This window comes from Cyclospora cayetanensis, unplaced genomic scaffold (genome assembly GCF_002999335.1).
Source record: "Cyclospora cayetanensis isolate NF1_C8 unplaced genomic scaffold, CcayRef3 CcayRef3_contig_30, whole genome shotgun sequence".
NCBI lineage: Eukaryota > Apicomplexa > Conoidasida > Eucoccidiorida > Eimeriidae > Cyclospora > Cyclospora cayetanensis.
In genome coordinates, this window is record NW_020312259.1 from 113129 (window position 1) to 135295 (window position 22167).

The 22167-nt window shown below is 49.8% G+C and overlaps 5 protein-coding genes across 5 annotated transcripts; 3 read left to right on the forward strand and 2 right to left on the reverse strand.

Moving 5' to 3' along the window:
- Positions 1–5416: 5416 nt before the first annotated feature.
- On the forward strand, positions 5417–9109 carry LOC34623166 (phosphoenolpyruvate carboxykinase (ATP)). The gene is made up of 9 exons (XM_022736297.2): positions 5417–5605; positions 5968–6088; positions 6324–6475; positions 6781–6982; positions 7439–7659; positions 7797–8108; positions 8212–8406; positions 8546–8707; positions 8909–9109. The coding sequence occupies exons 1-9, from the start codon at positions 5417–5419 to the stop codon at positions 9107–9109; spliced, it is 1755 nt and encodes a 584-aa protein (XP_022589015.2).
- Positions 9110–10450: 1341 nt separating this feature from the next.
- LOC113147633 lies at positions 10451–11042 on the reverse strand. Its single transcript, XM_026338782.1, has 4 exons — positions 10854–11042; positions 10751–10790; positions 10597–10694; positions 10451–10537 (listed from the first exon to the last, which is right to left on the reverse strand). The coding sequence occupies exons 1-4, from the start codon at positions 11040–11042 to the stop codon at positions 10451–10453; spliced, it is 414 nt and encodes a 137-aa protein (XP_026194567.1).
- A 1127-nt stretch (positions 11043–12169) lies between these two features.
- LOC34623167 (DNA ligase 6) lies at positions 12170–15534 on the forward strand. The gene is made up of 11 exons (XM_026338784.1): positions 12170–12253; positions 12314–12407; positions 12574–12693; positions 12870–13090; positions 13270–13330; positions 13454–13557; positions 13726–13792; positions 13912–13998; positions 14090–14135; positions 14640–14772; positions 15235–15534. The coding sequence occupies exons 1-11, from the start codon at positions 12170–12172 to the stop codon at positions 15532–15534; spliced, it is 1317 nt and encodes a 438-aa protein (XP_026194569.1).
- A 1319-nt stretch (positions 15535–16853) lies between these two features.
- On the reverse strand, positions 16854–18298 carry LOC34623168 (ras-related protein Rab-11B). Its single transcript, XM_026338808.1, has 5 exons — positions 18259–18298; positions 17885–17933; positions 17597–17712; positions 17325–17425; positions 16854–17069 (listed from the first exon to the last, which is right to left on the reverse strand). The coding sequence occupies exons 1-5, from the start codon at positions 18296–18298 to the stop codon at positions 16854–16856; spliced, it is 522 nt and encodes a 173-aa protein (XP_026194593.1).
- Positions 18299–20243: 1945 nt separating this feature from the next.
- LOC113147634 lies at positions 20244–21870 on the forward strand. Its single transcript, XM_026338785.1, has 4 exons — positions 20244–20329; positions 20396–20665; positions 20704–20771; positions 21725–21870. The coding sequence occupies exons 1-4, from the start codon at positions 20244–20246 to the stop codon at positions 21868–21870; spliced, it is 570 nt and encodes a 189-aa protein (XP_026194570.1).
- The last annotated feature ends 297 nt before the right edge of the window (positions 21871–22167 follow it).

A 22167-nucleotide genomic window follows, 5' to 3' on the forward strand; every position in this document is an offset into this window, starting at 1 on the left:
ATGCAATGTAATTGACCGACTTTCAAGGATGAGGAAATAATGTTGTGCGCATAGACTTCCTAGAGGCTGCTGTGGTTCAGTGCGGGAATCACGAGTGCGCACGTAAGGGGTGCACACAGTTCAAGAGCCCTTTTACACCAAGCTTTTTACCTATAGCAACGGCAGGTATCCTTCTATACTGTGGCTTTTGCCAAAAGCCTTCATGTTTCTCCACACATCCATCTACTGATGCTCTCTTGATTCAGCTTTCTGAGTTCTCCGAAGGCTTTTTATTCAGCTGCTCTTGGCATATAACATGAGTCAGGGCTTCTCAAGAGGCGTCGAAATTCCCGTACGCCGACAACCCTTTCCACTCAAGCAAAGCAACCATTGAAGCACCTACCGAAAAGCCCCCACGCAGCCTGTAACACACCGAAGGAGGCGACAGGGGGTGCAGTCGCATTTAGAAGCTCACCACAAGCCACTTTTGCGCGGACAAACGCTTATACCGATAGCCGCTAGCGTTTATGGCAGTGGATGTGAAGTGTATCGATTATCTGAGGAATCGGTGCAGAAGTGCTACCTGACACTCATGCTTTAGCGCAGTGTCCAACACTCAGGTTTGCTAAGGGGTGGCGGGACGCAAGGTTGGAACGGCTATGGCAGTTAAAAGCCACTTTGAATCGGAATCAAGTCCTAACAACATGGTCCATGACTACTATCTTGGGTCCGTGCACCGTACCGCAATCGTACGTAGGCCATAGGTAACCCAATGAAAGTGCACATGCAGCCACGGCTGCTCACTGTGGAGGCTAATGTGGCAGAGATTCCTAGATAGAATCAGTTTCTCAGCTCTTTAAATGCTTATTTCTTGTTTGGTGAATACGGTAGAGTCGGAGCCTCAACAACGGAAGGCAGAGCCTTCATGCGGGTGGCTCAGTAGAGCATTCAGAGAAGACGGCTCTAAGCATTTACCATGTCTTAATGGTTGTGCAACTGACTCTTCATAAAAGAATACAATTTGTATTTCAGCCGAGGAATAGTACGAATGGACACGAATCAAAGGGGAAGTTTGCGGACGTGCCAAATAATAACGAGCTGCCATCAGGGTGGCCAGTTGATGGCCATCCAGCACTCCGTATTGAGCTGGTCTGTGAGTCGTTCCCAAGCTGCGTTTCGCGTAGCCCACACACAATATGAAACGTACGCTGAGCAGTACACGGATGATTGGATGAAAGTTCGCTAGGTGCAGGAGTCCACCAACGCCTTTTGATAGAACCCGGTGTTGTTTGAGAAAAAGGTGAACGGTAGCTCCTGTGCATTACCTTTTAGCGTATGAACAAGGGCTTTGTTAATCAGAGGTTTCCGATGCTTTCTATTGGCGAATTGATTAACAGATTGCAACAATCAGCAGTCTACTCAACCTTTGACTTCACAGACACGTTTTGGCATTTCCTTCTTCACCCTGATAACGCGCACAAAGTGACGAATCATCCAGGTCGGGCAAAAATTCGAACCGACCAAGGCGTGGCCTTTATCTTTGCTCACCAGCAAGGACGTTGAAGAGCCTTATGGGCTTGCACCGTATTACCAGAACTTCATTAATAGAGTTGCTAAGACCGCTACCTCTTTGACTGATTTACTTAAGTAAACGCAGACCTGGACGGAGGAGCCTAATGTCGCGGCAAGAATTTGTATCTCCCGCTGTACAGCTTTCTGGGTACTTGCGCTGCTCCCTAATAAGCGTCACTCCTTCCTTACACCAGATGCAAGTGACGTGCACGGGTGTGGTCTTCTCTGCCACGATGTCACCAGCTTTCCAAGGCACCAAATTTTGCCTCTCGTCTTTGCACCACAAACGGAGCAGCCATGTCCAATGAGAGTAAAGGAAACCTCTGCGGTGTGGTTCGGGGTGAGGAAAAACCCGGCTGGCTCTAAAGAAAATGGAGTCATTGTACTCTTTAGACGGAAAGCCAGCCTTCAGTAATCCTTACAAAAACATTTTCAGGAAGTCGATAGCCGTTACTCTGTTACTGGCTTGAGCGCTTCCTACAGTAGGACGCCGCAGTAAGTTACATTCAGGGAATCACCAGCGGTCGCGGCAATGCCCCAGCAATCCATTTTTGTGCATCGCAACCGCTCCTGTCAGTAATAAATCGCGAATTCTCTCAAGATTGAGTGAATTCAACGCTTTTTACACCCATTGATCGGCTAATATTGCTAGCATCCAGATTAACAAAAGGATGAGCTCCATCGCGCCGAGGTTAGCCGGCTGTGGTCTCTCAAAACGAAGCGGGGACTCCCTCGCGTCTGTATTCCGACTTTTTCCGCAGTGCAGTTTTCCCGGCCGCAAACGATTCTACTCTTTCGGGCCATGGTGCGATCCACAGGAACGTGAAAAAGTTCCCATAGTCCTTCTGGTGACCTGGGATGCTTCCTTCATCAAAAGACCATGAACTGCCATGACCGGATTGTCAGCACCTAAACGGCACGTATTCCTCCTAAACATGAACCTTTGTTAATCTCTACAGTTCATTAGAAGGTTTGGACCGATCGGACTAGGAAAATTATCGTTGGGCTGCCGGAAGTCAAGGGTAAAAGTAGCATCTACATCATTGTCGACAGCCTCAGCAAATATGACAATTGAATCTTTTACTCCAGCTCTGTGAAGGCTCGGAAGATGATAAATGACTCTTAGCTCACGTATGGAAGCTTCAGAGTACCTGAGAAGTATCAATAAGAACTGAACTTCGTAAGCGCGTTATGGCATGCTTTAAAGGCCTCCCACACATTGGCCATATTTGACCACTGCGAACCACCAAAACGCATATAGACACAAAGTGCGCTCCCAACGCACTCTTCTCAAGTTTTTGCGACTCGACGCCTACACAAATCTCATTGTTTGGTTTGAGTCTTTCTCTTGTGCTAAGTAAATTCATAATGAAACATTATACCTGTGTGCTCGTTTCTATCCCCGGTCCCTGGTCTGCATTAAGACACTCCCTTTCGATCGGGGCCTGGACCTTGCGCTTTAGGCTCTGCAGCCACCCCTAGCGACGGAGGGCTTCGCAGAAGACCTGATTACTGCACGCAAATGTATGTGCGAAATTCAAGAATGACAAGCACGGAAATCTGACATGCGGCGTTGAACTGTGCATTTCGAGGCTGGAGATGCGGTCCCGATAAATCGGCAGGCTTCATAAGGTGCATCAGGAGGAAACCAGACAAAAAAGCTTGCGTTCAGGTGGCAAAAACCTTAGTCATTCCAAGCAAATCGATGCTGGCTTTTACTCTATCGATTTTCTCTAATATTGTAGATGCAACAGAACCAGCAATATTGGCTTCCTTGAGAAGTTTCACAACTCCCCGAATTATCTCTAGACCTTTTTACGCACGCAAGTGGCCCGTGCGGAGACGGAGGATAGACAACAAGCCGCACTCTGGAATTTAGCAGTGGTGAGCACCACGGCTACACTAGATGGGACTTTTTGGTGAAACAGGGCTGGAAAAGCCAACCTCTGTAGATGAAGGATGTACAGCTGTAGGCTTCGTTGCCTGCAAGGGAATTCGCGGCTGTGGTTGGACCACAGCTCTGATTGCCATGGACAGTATTCCCAAGTATCCTTGATGATTGTCCTTCCTCACCGCACGCTCGGCCGGAAGTAGCTACCTTCGTCGGTGCGTTTTGCATTCGAGATTCCCGAAAAATGTTAGCTCTCCCTTACACTCAAAGTTATGCATAGTCACTCTCAAGTCTTATCTCTATATTCTTCCTGACGCCTCTTTAAGGGCTTAGAAGTTGAGTATGCTGCATGCGCCAGCTGTATTTGAATGCAGAGGGTGCTCTTTGAGGCGCGAAAGCACTTCTGAACTGGTGTGCCTTTGCTTTACTCCACACATTTTACTTGTGTTTTTTTCTCGTACAAGGGGGCTCACATACACATCTCGATAGTACAAGGCGTAATATTGTGTGCGTGTGTGTGTGCTGTATTATATGTCAATCTAGCTGTGAATGCCCTGGAGTACTTGGCAGGTGAAGCTAGGCGCATCCTAGCTGCCCCATGCCCCTCGTTTTTGGAAGTGTAAGGATCGATAACAGAATATCGCCTCTATAAAAGTATCAATAAGATTAAATAAGTTTCTCATTGAGTCTGAATGTGAGTGTCACCCTACGGAAACGTCAAAAGGAGTGTAACGTCACCTGCGTGCAACAATTACTGTGGGATGCGTAAGTAACTCTGCTCGGCAACTTATAAGATTTAGCAAGACTCAATACGAGTAGTCATGCTATTACTCATGCGTAAGTGCAATATAGCTTCTGTAGGGAAATGTGCCGAAGTGTAGCTTAATGCGGCGCAGTTTTACTGCTCTATGCAAGCAGCCCTGTAAGCTTGCGTGAGCGTGTGTGTTTGCATTCGTTGATGCCCCTCACCCTGTTTGTAATTACTAGAGCTTCACACACCTGCATCGATGCCCGGCCCTGCCCATACTGGGCATTTAATTCGTTCACTGCTTAGAATAAGTTTCCACAGCCTTACACCGGGTGCTCTAGAGGTATGGAAGAACCTTTCCTTAGGCACGCTTGAGACTCAGGCATCAAAAGAGAAAGCCCGGCTACTTAAAGTGAATGCTGGAAGAACCGATCGCGACACATTGCTGGTTTTGTGTTCAGGGGTCGTGGGTGGGAAGCACTGCCTATTTGTGGTGTATGCGTTTATTTCGCGCGCTCCAATGGCAAGCGGCCTTGAGAGCTCCCCAGTAAGATAGAACGCTGAAATGATGGGAATTGAGGCAGAATCGCCTCCTTGCTTTGTTCTCTATCTCACTGTCCCTTGCTCCTGCATGTGCACTCGACGCGTGCCCTTCGCATGCGCTGTCGCAAGCACCCCCTGTTTCTTGGATCTGCAGCAAATAAACTAGTCTTTCACATTGCGGAGTATTCCTTTTTTTTAAAAAAACGTAAGCAGGAGATCATTCTCCTGCTCCTTTTTACCAGTGCAATTTCTCGCACGGACACGCCCCCCTATTCCGCCCCTCACCTGCTGCCCCCTTTGGCGAAAAGGTTGCTTTCTTGCCAGCTGCTATTTTTAAGGCATATATTCGTGAATATTGAAGGAATAGGAAGGAGAACAGGTGGTTTGCTTCCCTAATAGTACCCCGCCACTGCATATCCTTGCGTGCCAGCGCAGCCGCTCCACCAGTACCAGCAGCAGCAGGAGAGGCAGCAGCGGGACCGGCAGGAGGGATGATCACACCACCTTATTTGGGTGTGCTATTGTCTAAACGCGGGAATAGAGCAGCCTGGCAGTTGTGTTCTTTCCCTGTGTCTCGTAGTATTGCTCCTTTCGCCGCTTCACGTCTCGCAACCTGGCCTCCTAAAGTCTCCTTTTTTGCGACTTCCTCTTCGGCCCTAATGCCGCGCCCCCAGACATCCACAATGCGGTCACTTGACGCTGCCTCCCGCCAGGAGGCCAGAGATCCGGTTAACTTTTTGGAGATGCTGCGGAAGCAGATAGACGCGAACCTTGCCCACCACAAGCCTGGTGACTGCCCACTGACCAAGAAAGACATACTCGACTTAGGGCAGTTGCAGAAGGAGATAGAGTTTCAAGAGGATATACACGGAGTGAGCGTCAACCCGGAGCTCTAACGAGCTCTCAGTAGAACCGAGGCGACCACAAGATTCCGTGGTAGAGAGTGGGTGCGGTCCCCGTGTGCTCATGTTTGCCCCTTATCGATTCTCCCTTTGCGGTGCTGCGATTCATGAGGCGGAGGGGGCAGTTTTGAGGGGGCATGTATGGAGAGTTGCATGGCAGCCGTTCAGGGAGTGACTGGCCACTTCTTTTTAGAGGTGGCGGGCGATGTGCGGGGAACACGGGGGGATGCTCGTGTGGGATTGTTTTGGAGGGGCCTTTTTTCGCGTCTACTTGACAGAGTTCAGCCGTGAGTCACTGGAGAGTGCTGTTTATGTTTTTGAATATTCTGCAGAAAGGAATTCAAGTTAGCCATTTGTTTCACAACACGTCTCCCGCGATCTTGTATGAAGAGGCCCTAAAGAACGAAGCCATGACGTTCATCTCCAATACAGGGGCCCTCTGCGTCTCTTCAGGTACTGCCCTTGGCTGTCGCAGTTTTGATTTGGATTTCGTGATTCGGCGGGTATTCTCTCGGCTGCGCCCATCTACTTGCCGCCCCTTTTCCGTCCTCTTGCTTCCCGTGCCTCCTTTCCACACGCAGTTGCCCTTGTGCTTGCTGCCTCTCCTCGCTGTCTGTCAGCGTCCTTCAAGGCATATGCCTGTCGCCATTCACGGACGGCTTCTGCATGCGGAATGCTGCGCGCGCAGGCCTTAAGACGGGCCGCTCCCCAGGGGACAAGAGGATTGTGGAGGAGCCATCTTCGAAGGATGATATCTGGTGGGGAAAGGTCAACATGCCTTTCGCGGAGAGGGCGTATTTGACGAACAGGGAGAGAGCTGTTGACTTTCTGAACTTGCAGGTAGGTGGTGTCAAGGCCTGAAGCCCAGTCGGTTGCTTTCTGCGGGCTCGAGAAGTGTGTGGTGGATGCCTCCATCCTTGCACCCGCATGCAATGGGGGCAGAATGAGCAAGGTGTTCAGAAAGTGGGCAGGCAGCTGACGGAAAATGGAGGGAGCAGTGGTGAGGGCCGTGCTCACGGCGCCATGTAGAGACACTGGGGATGCAAGGCACTAGTACACTCGGGAGGGAGATAGGAGAGCCGCAGAAAACTCCACCCATGCATGGGGGCGTTTCTCTCTATGCCTTGGCCTTGGTGTCGATGCAGGAGCAGCTGTACGTCGTGGATGCCTTTGCTGGGTGGGATAAAGAGTTTCGGGTGAAGATCCGCGTCATCACGAGTCGAGCTTACCACGCTCTCTTCATGCAAAACATGTTGGTGATGCCCACAAAAGAGGAGCTGGCAGCCTTTGAGCCGGATTTTACGATATATAATGCTGGCTGCTTCCCGGCAAATCGGTTTACCGAAGGTACTTTCCAACGATTCAAGTTTCCTTTCATTGCCTCGTGCTGTGCGCATGTAGCAGTTGATGTGTGTTGGTTTTTCTTTGAATACCGGAGTTATTCTGTTTGAGGCTAGTTTAGAAGCCGCCGGATAGCTAGGATGATAGAGAAGGCTGCAGACCGAGAGAAGCGAAATCAGTCTTTTGCAGAATGACAGAGGAAAGGGGGGGTGCTGGGGGTAGGAGGGGTGGCGTCTGGTGTATGCAACCAGCCGAATTTCAGGTAGACCTAGCTGATGGTGAGGATATGTGATGTGGTACTGGAATTAATTTTCGAGGGGAAAAACTCCCGCTGTGCCAGCACTCGATTTCCCAGTCTCTGACGAGTGACATAACCGCTTTCCTGGGTTTGGCACAGGCGGGCAGGCGTGCGTGTCTTGGCATTCAGAGGTCGCTTGGTGTTGAGTTGCTGTTCGTGTTCAGGTGTGACTAGCCAGACTTCTGTTGCACTTCATCTGGGAAAACGTGAGATGGTGATTCTGGGCACACAGTATGCCGGCGAGATGAAGAAGGGGATCTTGACATTGATGATGTATCTTATGCCGAAGAGGGGCCAGCTGCCGCTTCATTCATCGTGCAATGTTGGACCGAAGGGCGATGTTACGCTCTTCTTTGGGCTAAGCGGCACCGGCAAGACCACTTTGGTGAGATGCGGTGTGGTGTTGATACACATGCACCGCAGCAGCGGCCGTTTTACGAGGAACCTGCCCCATGTAGTGTGCACTTCTGTCTGTATATTATGTTGAAACGCGGCTTCACGGGGTTTCGTTGCGATGTGCAGTCCGCGGACCCGCGTCGCGAGCTCATCGGAGACGATGAGCACGTGTGGACAGAAAAGGGTGTGTTCAATATCGAGGGAGGTTGCTACGCAAAGTGCAAGGACCTAAGCAGAGAACAGGAACCGGAGATATACGACGCTATCAGGTTTGGTGCTGTCCTGGAGAACGTTGTGCTAGAGGAAAGCGAGCGCAGAGTGGACTACACCGATTGCAGCATCACGGAGAACACGCGATGCGCTTATCCCCTATACTATATTCCAAATGCCAGGATTCCAGCGTGTGTCGACACGCACCCGAGCAACATCATCTTGCTGGTAAGCACAAGGTACCCACGAGTTGGGAAGCGCTGTGAACTCGCCATAGCGTTACGGGTGTGTATTTTGACTTCGGGTGTTCTGTGGCTTGTGTGCGCGCCAGACGTGCGACGCGTTCGGCGTCTTGCCCCCAGTATCCAAGTTGACCCCTGAGCAAGTCATGTATCATTTCATTTCCGGGTATACCAGCAAGATGGCTGGAACTGAAATGGGAATCCTTGAGCCAACGGCCACGTTTTCTGCGTGTTACGGATCGCCGTTCCTGGCTATGCACCCCATGGTGTATGCTGAGATGCTGGTAAGGCCCTACGTCTGGGATATAGGCCCATTGTCTTCATGGTTGGCTGTACCTTCGGCAAGCCAGGCACCTACCTGCCTCCCAGCTCCTATAGACAAAGCGCTTCTCAGTGAGGCGTGTTTTGCTGGTGCACGCGCAGTCAAAGAAGCTCCAAGAACATAACGCCAATGCATGGTTACTGAACACTGGATGGATCAGCGGAGGCTACGGCATGCCAGCCGGACGCCGTATCCCTCTCAAATACACTCGCGCTATGGTCGACGCTATCCACGACGGATCCCTCGCGAAGGCAGAGTTTGAGGTGAGGACGGTCTTCGGTTAAGGGTTCACCTGGGTTGTGAGGATGAATAGAATGGCTTGGCCGTGTGTGGTGGTAGAGGGGTTACAATTACTCAAGGCTCTGGATTACATCAAACGAAGGACTCGTGTATTTTCTGGATTGCATCCCTGCAGTTTGTGGTTTATACGGCTTGAGAGATCACGGTTTGGGTTCTGTGTTCAGGAGATGCCAGTGTTCAAGTTGCTTGTGCCAAAGGGAGTGGCGGGTGTGCCGGAAGAGTTGCTTTTGCCCCAGAAGGCCTGGAAGGACACCCAGGATTTGGATCGGCAGGTGAAGAAACTTGCAGGGCTTTTTGTGGAAAACTTCAAGCAGTACCACGACAAAGCCACGGCTGAGGTTATTCAGGCGGGGCCAAATCTTTAGGGTTTATACGTGAATGCTTAGGCCCTGGGGTGTGTCGGTGTGCATGTATGGGTGTATAACTAGGGTTCGCTTGCTTCCCGATGTGTGTAGATACGTGAACACCCACCGGTATTTTCCGTGGGTGGGGATTTGGGCGCATACCAATCTAAAAGGAAAGTTGTATACCTACTTGCGTCATTTCTTAAACTTCGTTTTGCTTTCATTGCTTGCGTATCGATGTAGCATTCTTCCTTTATACGTACTCTTTTGTCCATCTGGCAGTGGATGCACAGAGTTATTACAAAAACGGAATCACCAGAGCTTGTCACAGCAGCCTGCCTCATATTTTTGCATGTCTGTGGTCTGCGAAACAGCATGTGTGCGTACTTCGGCTCACCATGCATATATTCGCTGCGAACACGCATACGTACGGCTCTAATTGCACATATACACACATGAAAATATGTGCAGGAGTTGATCAACGTGTGCATGCTGTGCTGGGTGTGTACACATGCATGCGTTTTCTGTAAGCATGCATGTTGTACGTTGATGCACCTTGCTTTTTCTGGATCTCTCCAAAGTGGCAGGAGGTGTATATGTACATGGTTATATGTAGCATTCGTTTCAGGGTTTTCAGAAGACATGTGAATGGAAAATGTTGTTTGGGAATTTCGATCTTTTTTCTTCACACCAGTACTACCGATTTTGATTTAAATCCAGTATCTTCTGGCTGTTGCTGGAAGAAACAGAGCGGAGTTGGTATCGTTGGGTGCCCCTACACTCGTAGTTGAAGTCCACGAATACTCCCGGGCGAAATGTTTTTCGTGAATAGCTGTGTACTTATGGTGTGGATATACACATATTTTCATAGATAGGTATACCCTGGCTATCTCCTGACACCCGATGATGGAGCAGCCGTCGCGGCTAAACTGATGAGAGATTTCTTAGAGCCTGTCTAATCCGTTTATGCCCTTCCCATATTGGAGGCATGTAGTGCGGGTACTTATGCCGCATACGTTACCTTAAAGTCGATTAGTCTATTGAATACGGCTTTATCTAGGATAGTGGCTCGAGGGCTTTTCGTGGAGTCTATTGGGGAGTGGGCCTTTACCACGCAGGTGTCCGCCTGGTGCCACTCAGATCTGCGCCTCTAAACGATGAATCTTGGCATAGAGTTCACACGTTGTAACTGCAGCTTATATCTGCACAATAGTCATTTGACCGTGTCCTGGTCGTTGCCAATGGCAGATACAGTTCATTTCCGCCTTTCGGGGGCAGTGGGAAGGTGCTAAATCGGCAGTCCGTGATGTTGGCCCACTGCTGTAAACTGAATGGCAATTCAGCAGAAACATCATGCCGCAACTAACACCAAAAGCTTACGTAGGGTGTTGTTACGGGGGTGAACTGGCTGTAGGTAGGGAAAAAGACAGGCGTCCATGGGGAGTCAACCTGAAGTGTCGTGGTGTATTTATGAATGCGCCTTAATGCTAATGATCGTCATATTCTACCTGTCTAAAAGAATTAGTGCTGCCTTTGATGGCTACGGCAGTGGGGGGGGTGGCAGCGGCGCTTAATTCGAATTCCTCCGTCACTTCTGGTTTCTCCTCTACCACGGAAAAGTCAGCAAGAACATAATGTTTTTGTCTGGAGTTTTCTGCTCACCTACGATCCTGCACGCACATAAGCTATCATTCACTGGTGCCTGGAGAGAAAGGGAAAGACTTTGCTCCGTGGGTGTCATTAAGTCGATTATGCATAGGATTACCAGAAGTGTGGTGCCAACTTGCAGGAAGCTTGTGAAAGGTGATGTTTCTTTTGACCTCCTTCGATAAAAGCCTCTGGAGTCCTTTTCAAGTAGGGGATGCCAGGTGGGAGTTAAATTTCTGGGTTGCAGAGGGAACGAGTATGAACTAAGAACAAATGACAAAATGACAGCTGAGGCTGCGACCTTCATTGCTTTTGAGGTTTAGACGTTCTTGCATTGAAATGACCGTGAGCTATGCACGTTAGAAAGAAGCAGCGAAAGGTATTGAAGAGAGGAACAGGTCTGAGCTATGCAGTATACAGGCGGTACCTGTACACCTCGAAAATGTGTGTAGTGGATACCCTACCAGATCATTTCATTTCAGTTTATGATGACAACCATATGGAATGGGTATGAAAAAACTGCCAATTGTGGAAGAGAAACCAAAGGAAAGCAGTCCATTCTCTGGTTGAACTCCCGCACGTGATCCATTTTGTATCATGAACTACTACGCGAACCCTTGAGCTTTTAGCCTCTCAGACTAAATGGTATTTTGCAAGTTGAGTATTGAATAGGATATTACACATAACATGTTAAAATGGGGACTTCTACTCAGAACAGAGGAAGCACAACTTGCACGTGTTACAATCAGCTGACTGCTGGAGAAACCTGGCCCATCTGAAAACAATTAAGCGAAAAGGTTTCGCGAATCGCATTTCATGAGCGAAGAAGTGAGTGGCTAGAGTGAACAACCGTGGATAATAGGAAGTGCTTCTCGAGAAACAAGATGGTGCAAAGTGCTGACCCTTGCAGGTGAGGCGCTGAGTCCACGGAAATTGTGGGGCATAATTAATGGTTTTGCGAGCATCTTGAAGTCTTACGCTCAACATGTAGGAGCTAGGCTAGAGAGCTCATTCCTTGCAACTGAACCGATCGGGTTGCGTTCGAGGTTAGGTTCGTGATGGTCACCATAAATGGACCACGGGGCGGCCCCCCCGATTAGCCTTCAAGGTTCTGGGCTAATACTCCTGATCCTTACAGCTGTTTAAACTCTTTATTTTAGCATATAAACACAAGATCAATGTGCTTTAGTGATGTTAGAAAGTCTGTTCCTCTGAATTCTTCATATTACCAGAGCGTCTACTCTACTTTGAGCAGCTCCAGTGTTTAATTGTGAATCCTATGCCCCAAACATTTTGTCACCAGCAGCATGTACACTCGCCACTAGACAGCGATTCATTTCATTTATCCATATTTAGGGAGTTGCTTTGCCTGGCTTTGGGGCCCCTAGGGGCCCCACCTTGCCCCTGCAAACAAGAAAGACTGCACCCAAGACTATGGATGATTTCCAAGGACATATTGTAGCTGGAACCAGCCCTTTATTTCTTGTTGACCTATTTCGAAGGCTCCCCAAGGAAGTTGTCAACGAGCGAAATGCTCCCAACCGCGGGCCGCGTTCTCACGGGGCATGTGAGCCAGAGTTTGTTTTTTTTCTGTCACACTTTCATTCTGATCATTATTCAGGTCTAGGAAGGCAATGGAGAAGGGGTCCTGTCTGGTGCTCTACTGTAACAGGTGAGAGTTTAGGCATTGCGGCGCATCTCTGAGGGTTTAGGATTCCTCAAGGGAGAATGCTGCAGGAGATGTGTCACGTTACACTCCTGCATACAGCATCTTCTCATTGGTTCTGTTGGGAACTTAAGTGTAAGTTTAAGAGTTCGTGACTTAAACATGTTTTTAGGGAATCTAATTGAAAAGATTCTAGGAGTTCCTTCTAACATGGTTCTGCGGCTACCGATGGGCGAACCAGTGAAGGTTCACGGCATTCAGGTTACTCTCATCGATGCGAACCACTGCCCAGGTACATGCTTACCCAAGAAGGTTTAGCCTTAGCTGCTAGGCGCTACGCTCTGTGCCCTAGGGCGTATTTGAACATGAGGCGCATCCCCCGCACATAGATCGCATGCATAGGAGTCCGAGTATAGGGTGTGGAGCATAAGATTGGGGGGATTGAGTGTACAATTTTTCATTATTCAGGAGCTGTTATGTTTCTTTTTGAGGGTCCTGGAGTCGGCCGGTGTCTGCACTGCGGCGACTTTCGTTACTGCCCCTCCATGCTGCAAGCCCTCAATCCCAAACCATCAGTGAAGTCTCAAGCCCTAGCACGACTTGATAGGGTATACCTGGATACCACCTACGCTGGAGTAAAGACCTCCTTTCCTCCTCAGGAGGAAGTCCTCAATGCTGCTCTTCAAATTGCTACCAAGGTGGGCTTTTGTGCTTCCTTGCAACGTTGTGGTGGCATGGATCTTCGTGACCGCTGATATCACGTGTAATCTGATACGTATTTTCACGGCTAGGCTATCTAGAGCACTTCATTTGCAGCGGCTCAACGAAGGGGCACAATCCACAAAACGCGACTTGCCGTGTCTTGTAGGCGCTGGAAAAGGCAGGCAGCAAGGGCACTATTCGTTTCCTGGTTGGCACCTACACTATTGGTGAGTGCATGGGGCCGGTACTCGGATTACTTCATTTTCTTGCTGTTGCCTACTTGATGCTGAATGAATGAAGGCGTCATGAGCAGTGGATTTGCGTTTGTGGGGGCGACGGTCATTGGGCAGGCAAGGAACGAATCGCACTCCATTTGGCCCGGAAGTTGGATATGCGGATTTTCGTAACGCATCAAAGACGGCGAGTGTTCAGCTGTTTGGAGTTTCCGCCCGAGGTCCTAAAGCCCGAACCCTGAAGCGTAATTGTCAACCCTTCCCTATAGAACCGCCAAATCGTGGAGGGGGCTCCTAGTCTCATGGCACACTATTCCTTGGAGTTGAGGCTCAAAAGTTTGTGCTGCTTTCGTTACAAGGAGTCGAGTGTCTTGGACTTTTTGGTACAGGACTTGGCGTTGTTTGCGGAGTCTCCAGGAGAGGCGCAGGTGGATTTGGTGCCGATGCATGTTTGCGGTGAGCCCTCTTCCTAAGAGTGCGCATTTAGTCTCTGTGCGTGGAGTCACAGAAGATATTTCGTCTGGGCAGGGCATCTTAGAGTTCAAGACTTAGGATACAGTGCATCGGGCGTGCAGGTTCGACCTTCCCCCCACGAGGGAACTTCGCGGGTATCCGGCGGCACCTCGAAAACTTGGGGCTTCCTCAAACAACAAAAGTTGTCGGTAAGGCCTTGACACTACGATTAGAACCTGAAGGTAAAAGGTTACTGTTATGGGCTAAGTCTCCTGTGTGGAAGGCATGTGCGTTTCCCAGGCTTTGTAGGGACGGGCTGGGCGGTTGGTGCAAAGAACAGCTCCGTGTAAGTTCCGAGGGATGACATAATCCCAATGCCCTGACAAATGCTACCAGCAAGCATACCAGTGGCGTGTTCCGTAGCTGGCTATCTGTTTGTGCTCGTGTGCTGCTTATCGCTGATGTTTCCAGCGTGCACCTGCATAATCTAACTGCATAAATTCATGTGCGCACACATATGTTCTGTTTGGACATACGATCACGTATGTTTACTTGAATTCACCTTCCTGCTTCTGCGGCAAATAAGTATACATACTCAGGGGCACGTGCAACAAGCAAGGCATGAGTATGGATTTTGCAGTCTATACTTACATTCTACTCATGGGCATTCTCTGTGCATCTATCTATGCGCATTGAGTTATGGACGGGTGTACTTGCACATATTCATACAAAGGCCGGCCGTCTTCTTGAATAATTGATTCAACTATGTCACAAGAGACGCTTTGGCTTGTGGTCGGCGGTGCTGAACATTACGCGCTTCGCAATACCTTTAACTGTGCTCCTGCTGCAGCCACGACGAAAACCTCAGCATTTATTTTCTGCCGTACAGCGAACATTCCAGTCTCTCTGAGCTTGTCGACTTCGTTAAGGCCTTAAACCCCAAAGAAGTGGTTTGTCCCAACACACACTCCCACGCATTGATCGTAAGCCCCAGCTGGCAAGAGCTGTAAAAAGCAAGAATCGGTGCTCGCGTAGCTACGCTGCAGTACGAGAGCTTGGGGGTATTGCGCACGCAGATACCGACGGTGTGCAATCGCGGAGCGACCAGTTACAACCGTCTGTTTCGGCTCTTCAACGGACTGGTAACGCTGCTACTCTGCAGCCCAATCGAGTTCATTGTAGCGTAGCCTGTGCACATACTAGTTGCAAGCATTGAAAATGCCTATACGCACAAGTGCGCATACGTGTATGTGCCCCATACACAGCAGAGTAAACAATTAGAGGGGAGACAAGGTGAGAGGTACCCATTTTGAGCGGGCTCACCAAAGGGCCGCAGGCAGATGCACATACACACCCAGCTTAGGACTCTCTCTGCACGGATGATCTCTGTGATTTGTTTTTGTCAGTCCTGATATATTCGTGTTGGTTTCCGTTTGCATATGCAGCTGTCTTCCCCGTGCGAAGAAACAATGCGACACGAAATGCGAGAGCGCGAAAAACGAGGGCGAGACAACGGGGAACAGGAGCAAAAGCCAACACAGATGGCAGGGCTCACGGCGAAGATGCAGCAGAGCAGGAGCGAGGGAAGCGAGCATAAGGCAACATATCGAGCACATGGCCGTGGCCAAACCCAAGTCCTCAGACAAACCTCCATCACTGCATTCTTTGAATCCACAAGCTGTGGCAAGATTAAATCGCAGAAGCGACAGGTCAACCAAGCGGAACTCATAGTCCTTAGCGACTAAAACCCCAGCAACTGCAGTAGCTGACTGCTTCAAATCCGCCAAAATGCCCAATTAGCGACTATTGCAGTAGGGCACTTTCACCCTTTCTCGGGCAATGCTAATGTAAATCCTGTGAACTATTTGGGTTTGCTTTAATAAATCTCCGATGTATTAACTTTATGATATCCGTCCTTTGAGAAACTGCAGCAGCGGCTTTGCGGGCATACTTCCTCCCTAAAGCATGCAGCAGCTGCAGCAGGAACAATTGCAGCAGCAGGATGCAGTGGAACCAGTACCAGTTTCCGTTGCGCGCTAATAGTAATCTCTCATTGCATCAACTCTACCAGCAGCTGTCTGTGTACATATAAACCTGCAAGCACATATACCTACATGTCATATACACACATACATGCGGTGTATATGACATACTGAATCAGCAGCAGCTGCTGCTGCCTTCCACCGGCTGCTTTAACTGCCTCACACGCACGGGCAAGCAAAATATAAACGCTCGTTGCTGCTGTTGCTGCCCCTACCGCCGCTGCTGCTTGACCATCCACCGCACGAGCAACGGCGGCAGCGGCAGCAGCAAGGGCTGCGGCCACCCCTGCTGCTGCTCTTCTTGCTACAGCCGCAGTCACTGCATGCCCAGTGAGCAAGCAGTAGCGCAAGGTTGTATGTCGGGCAGTTACACAGGTCTCCGTGCGCCTGTACGTCATTGTGCTTTACGGTTGTTGCCGCTGCTGCAGCCGCATGCTCCATTGCAGCAGCAGCTCTTGCTGCCGCCACATGGGCAACCGTTGACGCAGGCTGCCCTCTCGGCACAAATAGGGCGCAGCCGCAGCAGCGATTCGATAAGTCGCCGCACAGGGAAACACTGAATCAGTTGCAGCAGCCCCCTCTCCTGCTGGGCCGCGACTGTATACAGCGGTTGTTGTCTTCATCAACCTGCGCGTCGCACAAAGCAGAGAAGCCCTCTTTCCAATATTGGTGATCTCCTTAAGCGAGGAGGTCGTCTGCACATGTGCAGACTCGCTGTGAAGTGTGTGCGGTCCACGGTAAAAGATGCCTCATGGGTGGGCCCACGCCTACTTGAATTTTCTGGCCTCTGCCCGGTTGCGTGAGCGCTCCCAGAGGGTTATCGTCTATTTGCTTCTTTTGCCTCAACAAATAAATTTCTGCACCGAAAAACCTCACAGTCCACGTCCAAAAACCCCCTATACATCCCATGCTTCAGCCCTCTCCTCCCATTTTTGGAACCCCTAACCTCTCTACCCCGGAGCTCTCTTCGTCAGCAATCGCCAAACTGCCTCCACTGACTGCCCCCTAGACCTCCATTACCCTCACTGACCAGCAAGGATCTGGTGGAAAGCCTGCTCAACATTCGTAGCATCGAGTGCGCTCGTTTCAATGAATGCGAGATTTTCGCGATTCGCGAATCGCGTAGCCTCCTCCGGGGTAATACCCCGAAGGTGGCGCAGGTCACTCTTGTTTCCAACTAATAGAATTACTATGTTCGGATCCGCATGATCCCGCAACTCCTTCAGCCAGCGCTCCACCTGCAAACGCATACCCACACCACCCGTTTCACCAGGGCTACAACTCGAGGATACACGACACATAACGCAACAAACTACGGCGAACCTCTCCGCATCCCCAACCTGAAAATCCCACCGTTCTCATAGGCACAGCGGACAGATCCCCCTTAAGCCATCCATCACACCAAGAAGGCCGGCAGCCCAAACAAACGCCCGGCACGCCAGTCCCAGCCTTGCATCCCCAAACCCCACCCTTGCATGAAACAGGAGTCTTACGTTGTCGAAGGACTGTCGCTTCGTTATGTCATATACCAGCAGGGCACCGACCGCGCCGCGGTAATACGCAGAAGTAATGGCCCTGTACCGCTCCTGGCCAGCTGTGGTACACAACGAAGAGCAGACCCTTTAAAGCAACCCTCGAACACCCCCCATAGCCACCTCCATATTCGCCTAGAAAGGAAAGAACCCGTGATACAACACCGAGAAAATTTCGAACCAAGAGCGCAAAAAACTACGGCTAGAGATGCCCCGCGTCCCCCAATTCGTACCGGTATCCCAGATTTGCGCCTTAATGACCTTCCCCTCATCCAAGTACACACTCTTTGTCGCGAACTCCACGCCTATTGTCGACTTGCTCTCGAGGTTGAATTCATCCCGCGTGAATCTGCACACTCACGAAGTATCCGGAAAGACCCCCTACTTCCTGAGAAGAGACGTTCAACGGTGTGCCAAGAAGCCAGCATCTCATACTAAGGCTGCATCCGCATTTCAGGTAGGCATAGGCCACGCTTGCGCTCTTTAGGTTCTAGTAAGCCAGTAAATTCCTAAACCCTTACCTTGAGAGCATATTGGACTTCCCTACGCCACTGTCTCCAATGAGGACAACTGAGCAGAGGCGAATCCGTGAAAGCACACTACCGCAAACCCTTAGAGGAAAAATCAAACTGGGTGGGTGACCAAGGACATCTCTATCTTCAAACTCCACAACAAGGGTTTATCTATTATGCGCTACTCAAAAGCACAATCTTCGGAGTAGAAGTCTGGCGCTTGGCCTTCCCTACAGGTCTGTGGAGATGTAAGGAGACCCCGTAACAAACACTTTGAACACCAGGCCCAATGCCCACCACGGCAACTTGCACGTCATGGCGCACGCCACATTCAAAATAAGTGTATATGCTTGTATCTGAAAGTTTGTGATATGCTGACTCACTTTTGTAGAGGTAGTCATAGTAATCTTCTTTGCACGTCATTTTCTCTTGAAAACTTAGCTGCTGCTGCTGTTGCTGCAGCCACTGCTGCTGCTGCAGCGAAGGTCAAAGCCGTGCGGCCGAGGTGATGAGACTTCTGTAAAACAGCTGGTAGGTGGGGCGCCCTGAAGTCCGTAGAAATGTGTGAAATCCGATGCTGCCGCTTTTGCGGCGGCGGCAGCAGCGCAAATGAGGGAAGCGCACAACAGCAGCTGCTGCTGCGCGAAGGCCCTCAAAGTCCCAATGAATGCCTTAGCGTTTAGGACTGAAGATACACAAAAAATACCAACTGCAGTACGCCTCTAAGAATGCCGCTGCAGCTGCTGCTGGCGCTGCTGTTGATGCGCCTGCTGCTATGATCCAAGCTCGTGTCTTACTCTTTGAGCAGCAGACACAAATAAGGTATAGTCACAGTTTAGATGCTGCTGCGGCACGGGAGCGCTGGACAGCAGCTTCGGCGAACCGCAGCAGCGGCAGTGGCAGCGGCAGCGGCAGCAGCGACACGGCAGAAAGAATAGCACCAGCCGGGCTGTCTGTCGAGCTTCCAACGATTGAGATATTCTGTATGAAAACTCAAATGCAAAGAGGCTTGTGCTCATGCTACCGGTGGTTGTACTGCTGCCGCGGCCGCTGCTGCTGCTGCCGAGGGATGGCCGCGTTGCTCCACACTGCTGCAGGCGCAACATTCAGGGCCCCCTTTTTAGTACTTCCATTTCCCTTCTGCTTTCTTTTAAATCATTCTGATATGCCTGCCCGTTCCCATAGAGCCTTACTGACTCGATGGGGCTATTTTGACCCCCAAAAGTTTAGTCAAACGAGATGCATTGGGTTCGCCCCTGCTTGTCTCTTACATCCCCGACAAGAGCACGGAAATATATCTGTTTCCCCCCGAGGTAGACAAAGGGGCAGACTCAATGGCTATCTAAATAGCCCTTGTGCCTCAGGATCATGCTGCAGCAGCCCTTATCTGGAGACCAAAACTTGGAATTCTTCCACTGCCTTCATGCGGCAAACCCTAGAGCTTCCCTTGATGCCTAATGTCCTAAAATTGTGCCGACATGCGTTTAGAGCCTGGGAATGCAGCGCAGAAGCCAACGCTCTGCGTTTCCCTGGTAGCTGTTGAGCTGCGGGATGGAAAAATATGAATCAGGTTCAGGGTTCACCTCAACTGCCTGCCGTAGCGGGCTAGGCTACACTGACACACTTCCTCCTACACTAGTTGCATAAAACAAAGACTTAGTAAAGAGCTGACCGACTGGTTTGCCCGTTCATATACCTTATTTATTGCATTGTAGAGTTAGTTAGATATAAGACGATGCAATGCTGTGTGCATCTGCGCTATATATCATGTACTACTAGCCGTGGGTGCTCGGAGTGCTTGGAGCGTACGGTTGTGCGTCCGTGGGTGCTCGTTGCCCCTCATACCCGAAACTGTGATGGACTTTGACAGGGAGAGGGGGGACTTCTCTTGAGGAAACACTAAATAACACTGTTAGCTTCGTTTTGAGTCTGGGGGTTGTCTCCCTACGAGGGCCCGAGATAGAGCGCTACGTATTTGCTTCGACTTGATTTTGAGTTCGGTGGCCACCCTCAGCGGCTGAGCTAGAGGCTCACATCAGCTTGCTTTCTGTCAATGAGCTCATCAATTTTGATCGTTTTGGAAGTAGGGCTTGCACCTTCCATGAGCATGAATATCACAGCGAACATGCACATGATGACATGAACTAGAGAGAATTATGTGAATTATGGCATGCAAGCGGCTCCTAATTCCACGATTGTTCTGGTTGGCTAGCTGTTATTTTGAATCTTCAAACCTTACCCGAGTTGTGCATACACTTGAAGCTTTTAGAGCGTACGCTAAATAAACATTCGTGCAAGTCAACGATTATATTTGCCATGATATGTAGAGCGGTCCACATTTGCTGTTAAGAAAGGCGTTTTCTCTTTAATGGAAGGCTTGGGCGATTTGGATGCATTTATTGCTGGCTGCGATGCCACAAAAATTAGTGCATTCGTGGAACATGTACACCGGAGGTGGGAAAACAACGATAGAGGAAATCTGAAATGCGTTTATTTGCTTATTTGTGGTTCACTCTAAAGGTTTTCCGAGGCACAGGCTCAGAAGCAGAAGAAAGTTGAGACTGTTCTGTCCACTATGCACGAGCAGTTACTGCAGCTATCAGCCGGCAAGAAGGTGCAGCTGAACTCTCGTATCAAAGAACTGCTGGCCTCTTTAAACAAAAGAAGAGACAATGCGGCGGAGGAGCTCGCTCGGTGTCTAGATTCCGCGCGGGCTAAAAAGCAATCCCTCGTACATTCGTTTCAAGAACAGGAAAAGGCCTGTCAGGTCCGATCTGCAATGCATGGAATTCCAGAAGGAAAGAAATCACTAATAAACGCATATGCGAAATTCAGGAGCTAGAAAGAGAAATGAAGGAACTGACGCAAGAATATACCATCCGCCAACAAGAGCTGGGTGAGGTGGTTTTCATGGGGGCAGTCCATCTAAAGTGCTAGGGTGAATTTAAACAGAGAAAAGCCAGAAACAAGCGCTACGGCAATTCTTTGAAGCTGCCCTGCAGAGGGTCAACAAGGTAAAGGGAGTTCCCGACGTGCCACCGACAATTCTTCTGACAATCGTGCCAATCCTTAAATTTCGCCATGTAGGAGCGCGAGGCAACTGTCGTTTGTTTGAGGGAGGCAGAAGCAGAAAACCAACAAGCAACACAGATGCTTGTAGAGCTGCTGCTCGCATACGCAGGGCCAGAAGCCATTTCCAACATAGCTACCGTACAGGCGAATTGGCGCTAAATGGTTCGTACAGCGCATAAACGCTCTGGCAGTCGAATGCGAGGTCCAATTGAAGTGGGTCTTCCGACATGGAAGTTTAGTAAATTCACATTCTAATAGGTATAGATGGACTGTCGTATAGGTGCACATAGATTTGCAGATCTGTAAATGCTGGGGATGTGGGTAGCGCTGTAGATCGTACTAAAGTGTCCATGGTGGCACAGAAGTGCGCAGCTATATGCACCCCATAGTCCATGGTTTTAAGGAGTCACCTATCGACCTGCGAACTATACGACCCCGTCTTTCTTGTATAAAATAATGAGCGGTAGCTTCCAAGCTTATCAAATTACAGCAGAAATAAAAGGTGCAAAGACCAGGGTTGCGTTTCGGGTTCGCCGAGGCAAACAGCGAAGCGAGCCGTGGCTCTCTCTACTCTTCATCCCTCCATTCTTTCCTTCTTCCCTTTCCATATTCATTACGTTGCATTTAGTCAAAGCTCTCCAGCACCTCTGTCAGCTCTTTTAGCTGTCTGGCTAAGGCCAGCTGCATCATCTGTTCTGCGCTTCGACGCGCTTTCAGCAAGGTCCCTCCGATATGCAAAACGTGCAAACGGCACCCTCGGCCCTCCACTGAGGTAAGGGCCATCAGCACCAGCAACAGCTCCCGCAGATAGCTCTGTGGACACCGCAGAAATTAAACCAAGACATGGAACGAGAGAGAACATGAAGCAATGCCCTTCAAGGAGATGGCTGAGAATGGAATGGAGGGATCTTCTCACAGACTAGGCAAAAGCAAACAATATTGCCAGGTATTCGGAACAGCTCCAAATGCATATATGAATAGTCACCCATGCGCATATGTATTTACCCGCACGAACGCCCAAACAAAAAGAGAGATCCGCATCTATGTACCCACGACTCAGCCGTACTGTTGCCTGCTCATTTTAAAGAATTTTGGCAGCGCCAGGAGGCTCAGAGCTTGACTTTTGCTTACGCGTGCAACTTGTAGTATGAACGTCCCAGATTCTCTATTTAAGTGCACTACACGGAGATGAGGCAGCAAACATGCTACCCCTACTGCTC

Coding starts and splice junctions, on each gene's coding strand:
- LOC34623166 (XM_022736297.2), top strand. CDS start 5,417: ATGCGGTCACTTGACGCTGCCTCCCGCCAGGAGGCCAGAGATCCGGTT. Junction 7,660..7,796: donor GCACCGGCAAGACCACTTTG/GTGAGATGCGGT, acceptor TGCGATGTGCAG/TCCGCGGACCCGCGTCGCGA. Junction 8,109..8,211: donor CGAGCAACATCATCTTGCTG/GTAAGCACAAGG, acceptor TGTGCGCGCCAG/ACGTGCGACGCGTTCGGCGT.
- LOC113147633 (XM_026338782.1), bottom strand. CDS start 11,042: ATGAAGGTCGCAGCCTCAGCTGTCATTTTGTCATTTGTTCTTAGTTCA. Junction 10,695..10,750: donor ATGTGCGTGCAGGATCGTAG/GTGAGCAGAAAA, acceptor TTTCCGTGGTAG/AGGAGAAACCAGAAGTGACG. Junction 10,538..10,596: donor GCACTAATTCTTTTAGACAG/GTAGAATATGAC, acceptor ACGACACTTCAG/GTTGACTCCCCATGGACGCC.
- LOC34623167 (XM_026338784.1), top strand. CDS start 12,170: ATGGATGATTTCCAAGGACATATTGTAGCTGGAACCAGCCCTTTATTT. Junction 14,136..14,639: donor GGTGCAAAGAACAGCTCCGT/GTAAGTTCCGAG, acceptor CTCCTGCTGCAG/CCACGACGAAAACCTCAGCA. Junction 14,773..15,234: donor CACACTCCCACGCATTGATC/GTAAGCCCCAGC, acceptor TTGCATATGCAG/CTGTCTTCCCCGTGCGAAGA.
- LOC34623168 (XM_026338808.1), bottom strand. CDS start 18,298: ATGACGTGCAAAGAAGATTACTATGACTACCTCTACAAAA. Junction 17,426..17,596: donor GGCGCAAATCTGGGATACCG/GTACGAATTGGG, acceptor TGTGTACCACAG/CTGGCCAGGAGCGGTACAGG. Junction 17,070..17,324: donor AGCGACAGTCCTTCGACAAC/GTAAGACTCCTG, acceptor ATGCGTTTGCAG/GTGGAGCGCTGGCTGAAGGA.
- LOC113147634 (XM_026338785.1), top strand. CDS start 20,244: ATGGAAGGCTTGGGCGATTTGGATGCATTTATTGCTGGCTGCGATGCC. Junction 20,330..20,395: donor GTGGAACATGTACACCGGAG/GTGGGAAAACAA, acceptor TTCACTCTAAAG/GTTTTCCGAGGCACAGGCTC. Junction 20,666..20,703: donor CGATCTGCAATGCATGGAAT/TCCAGAAGGAAA, acceptor ACGCATATGCGA/AATTCAGGAGCTAGAAAGAG.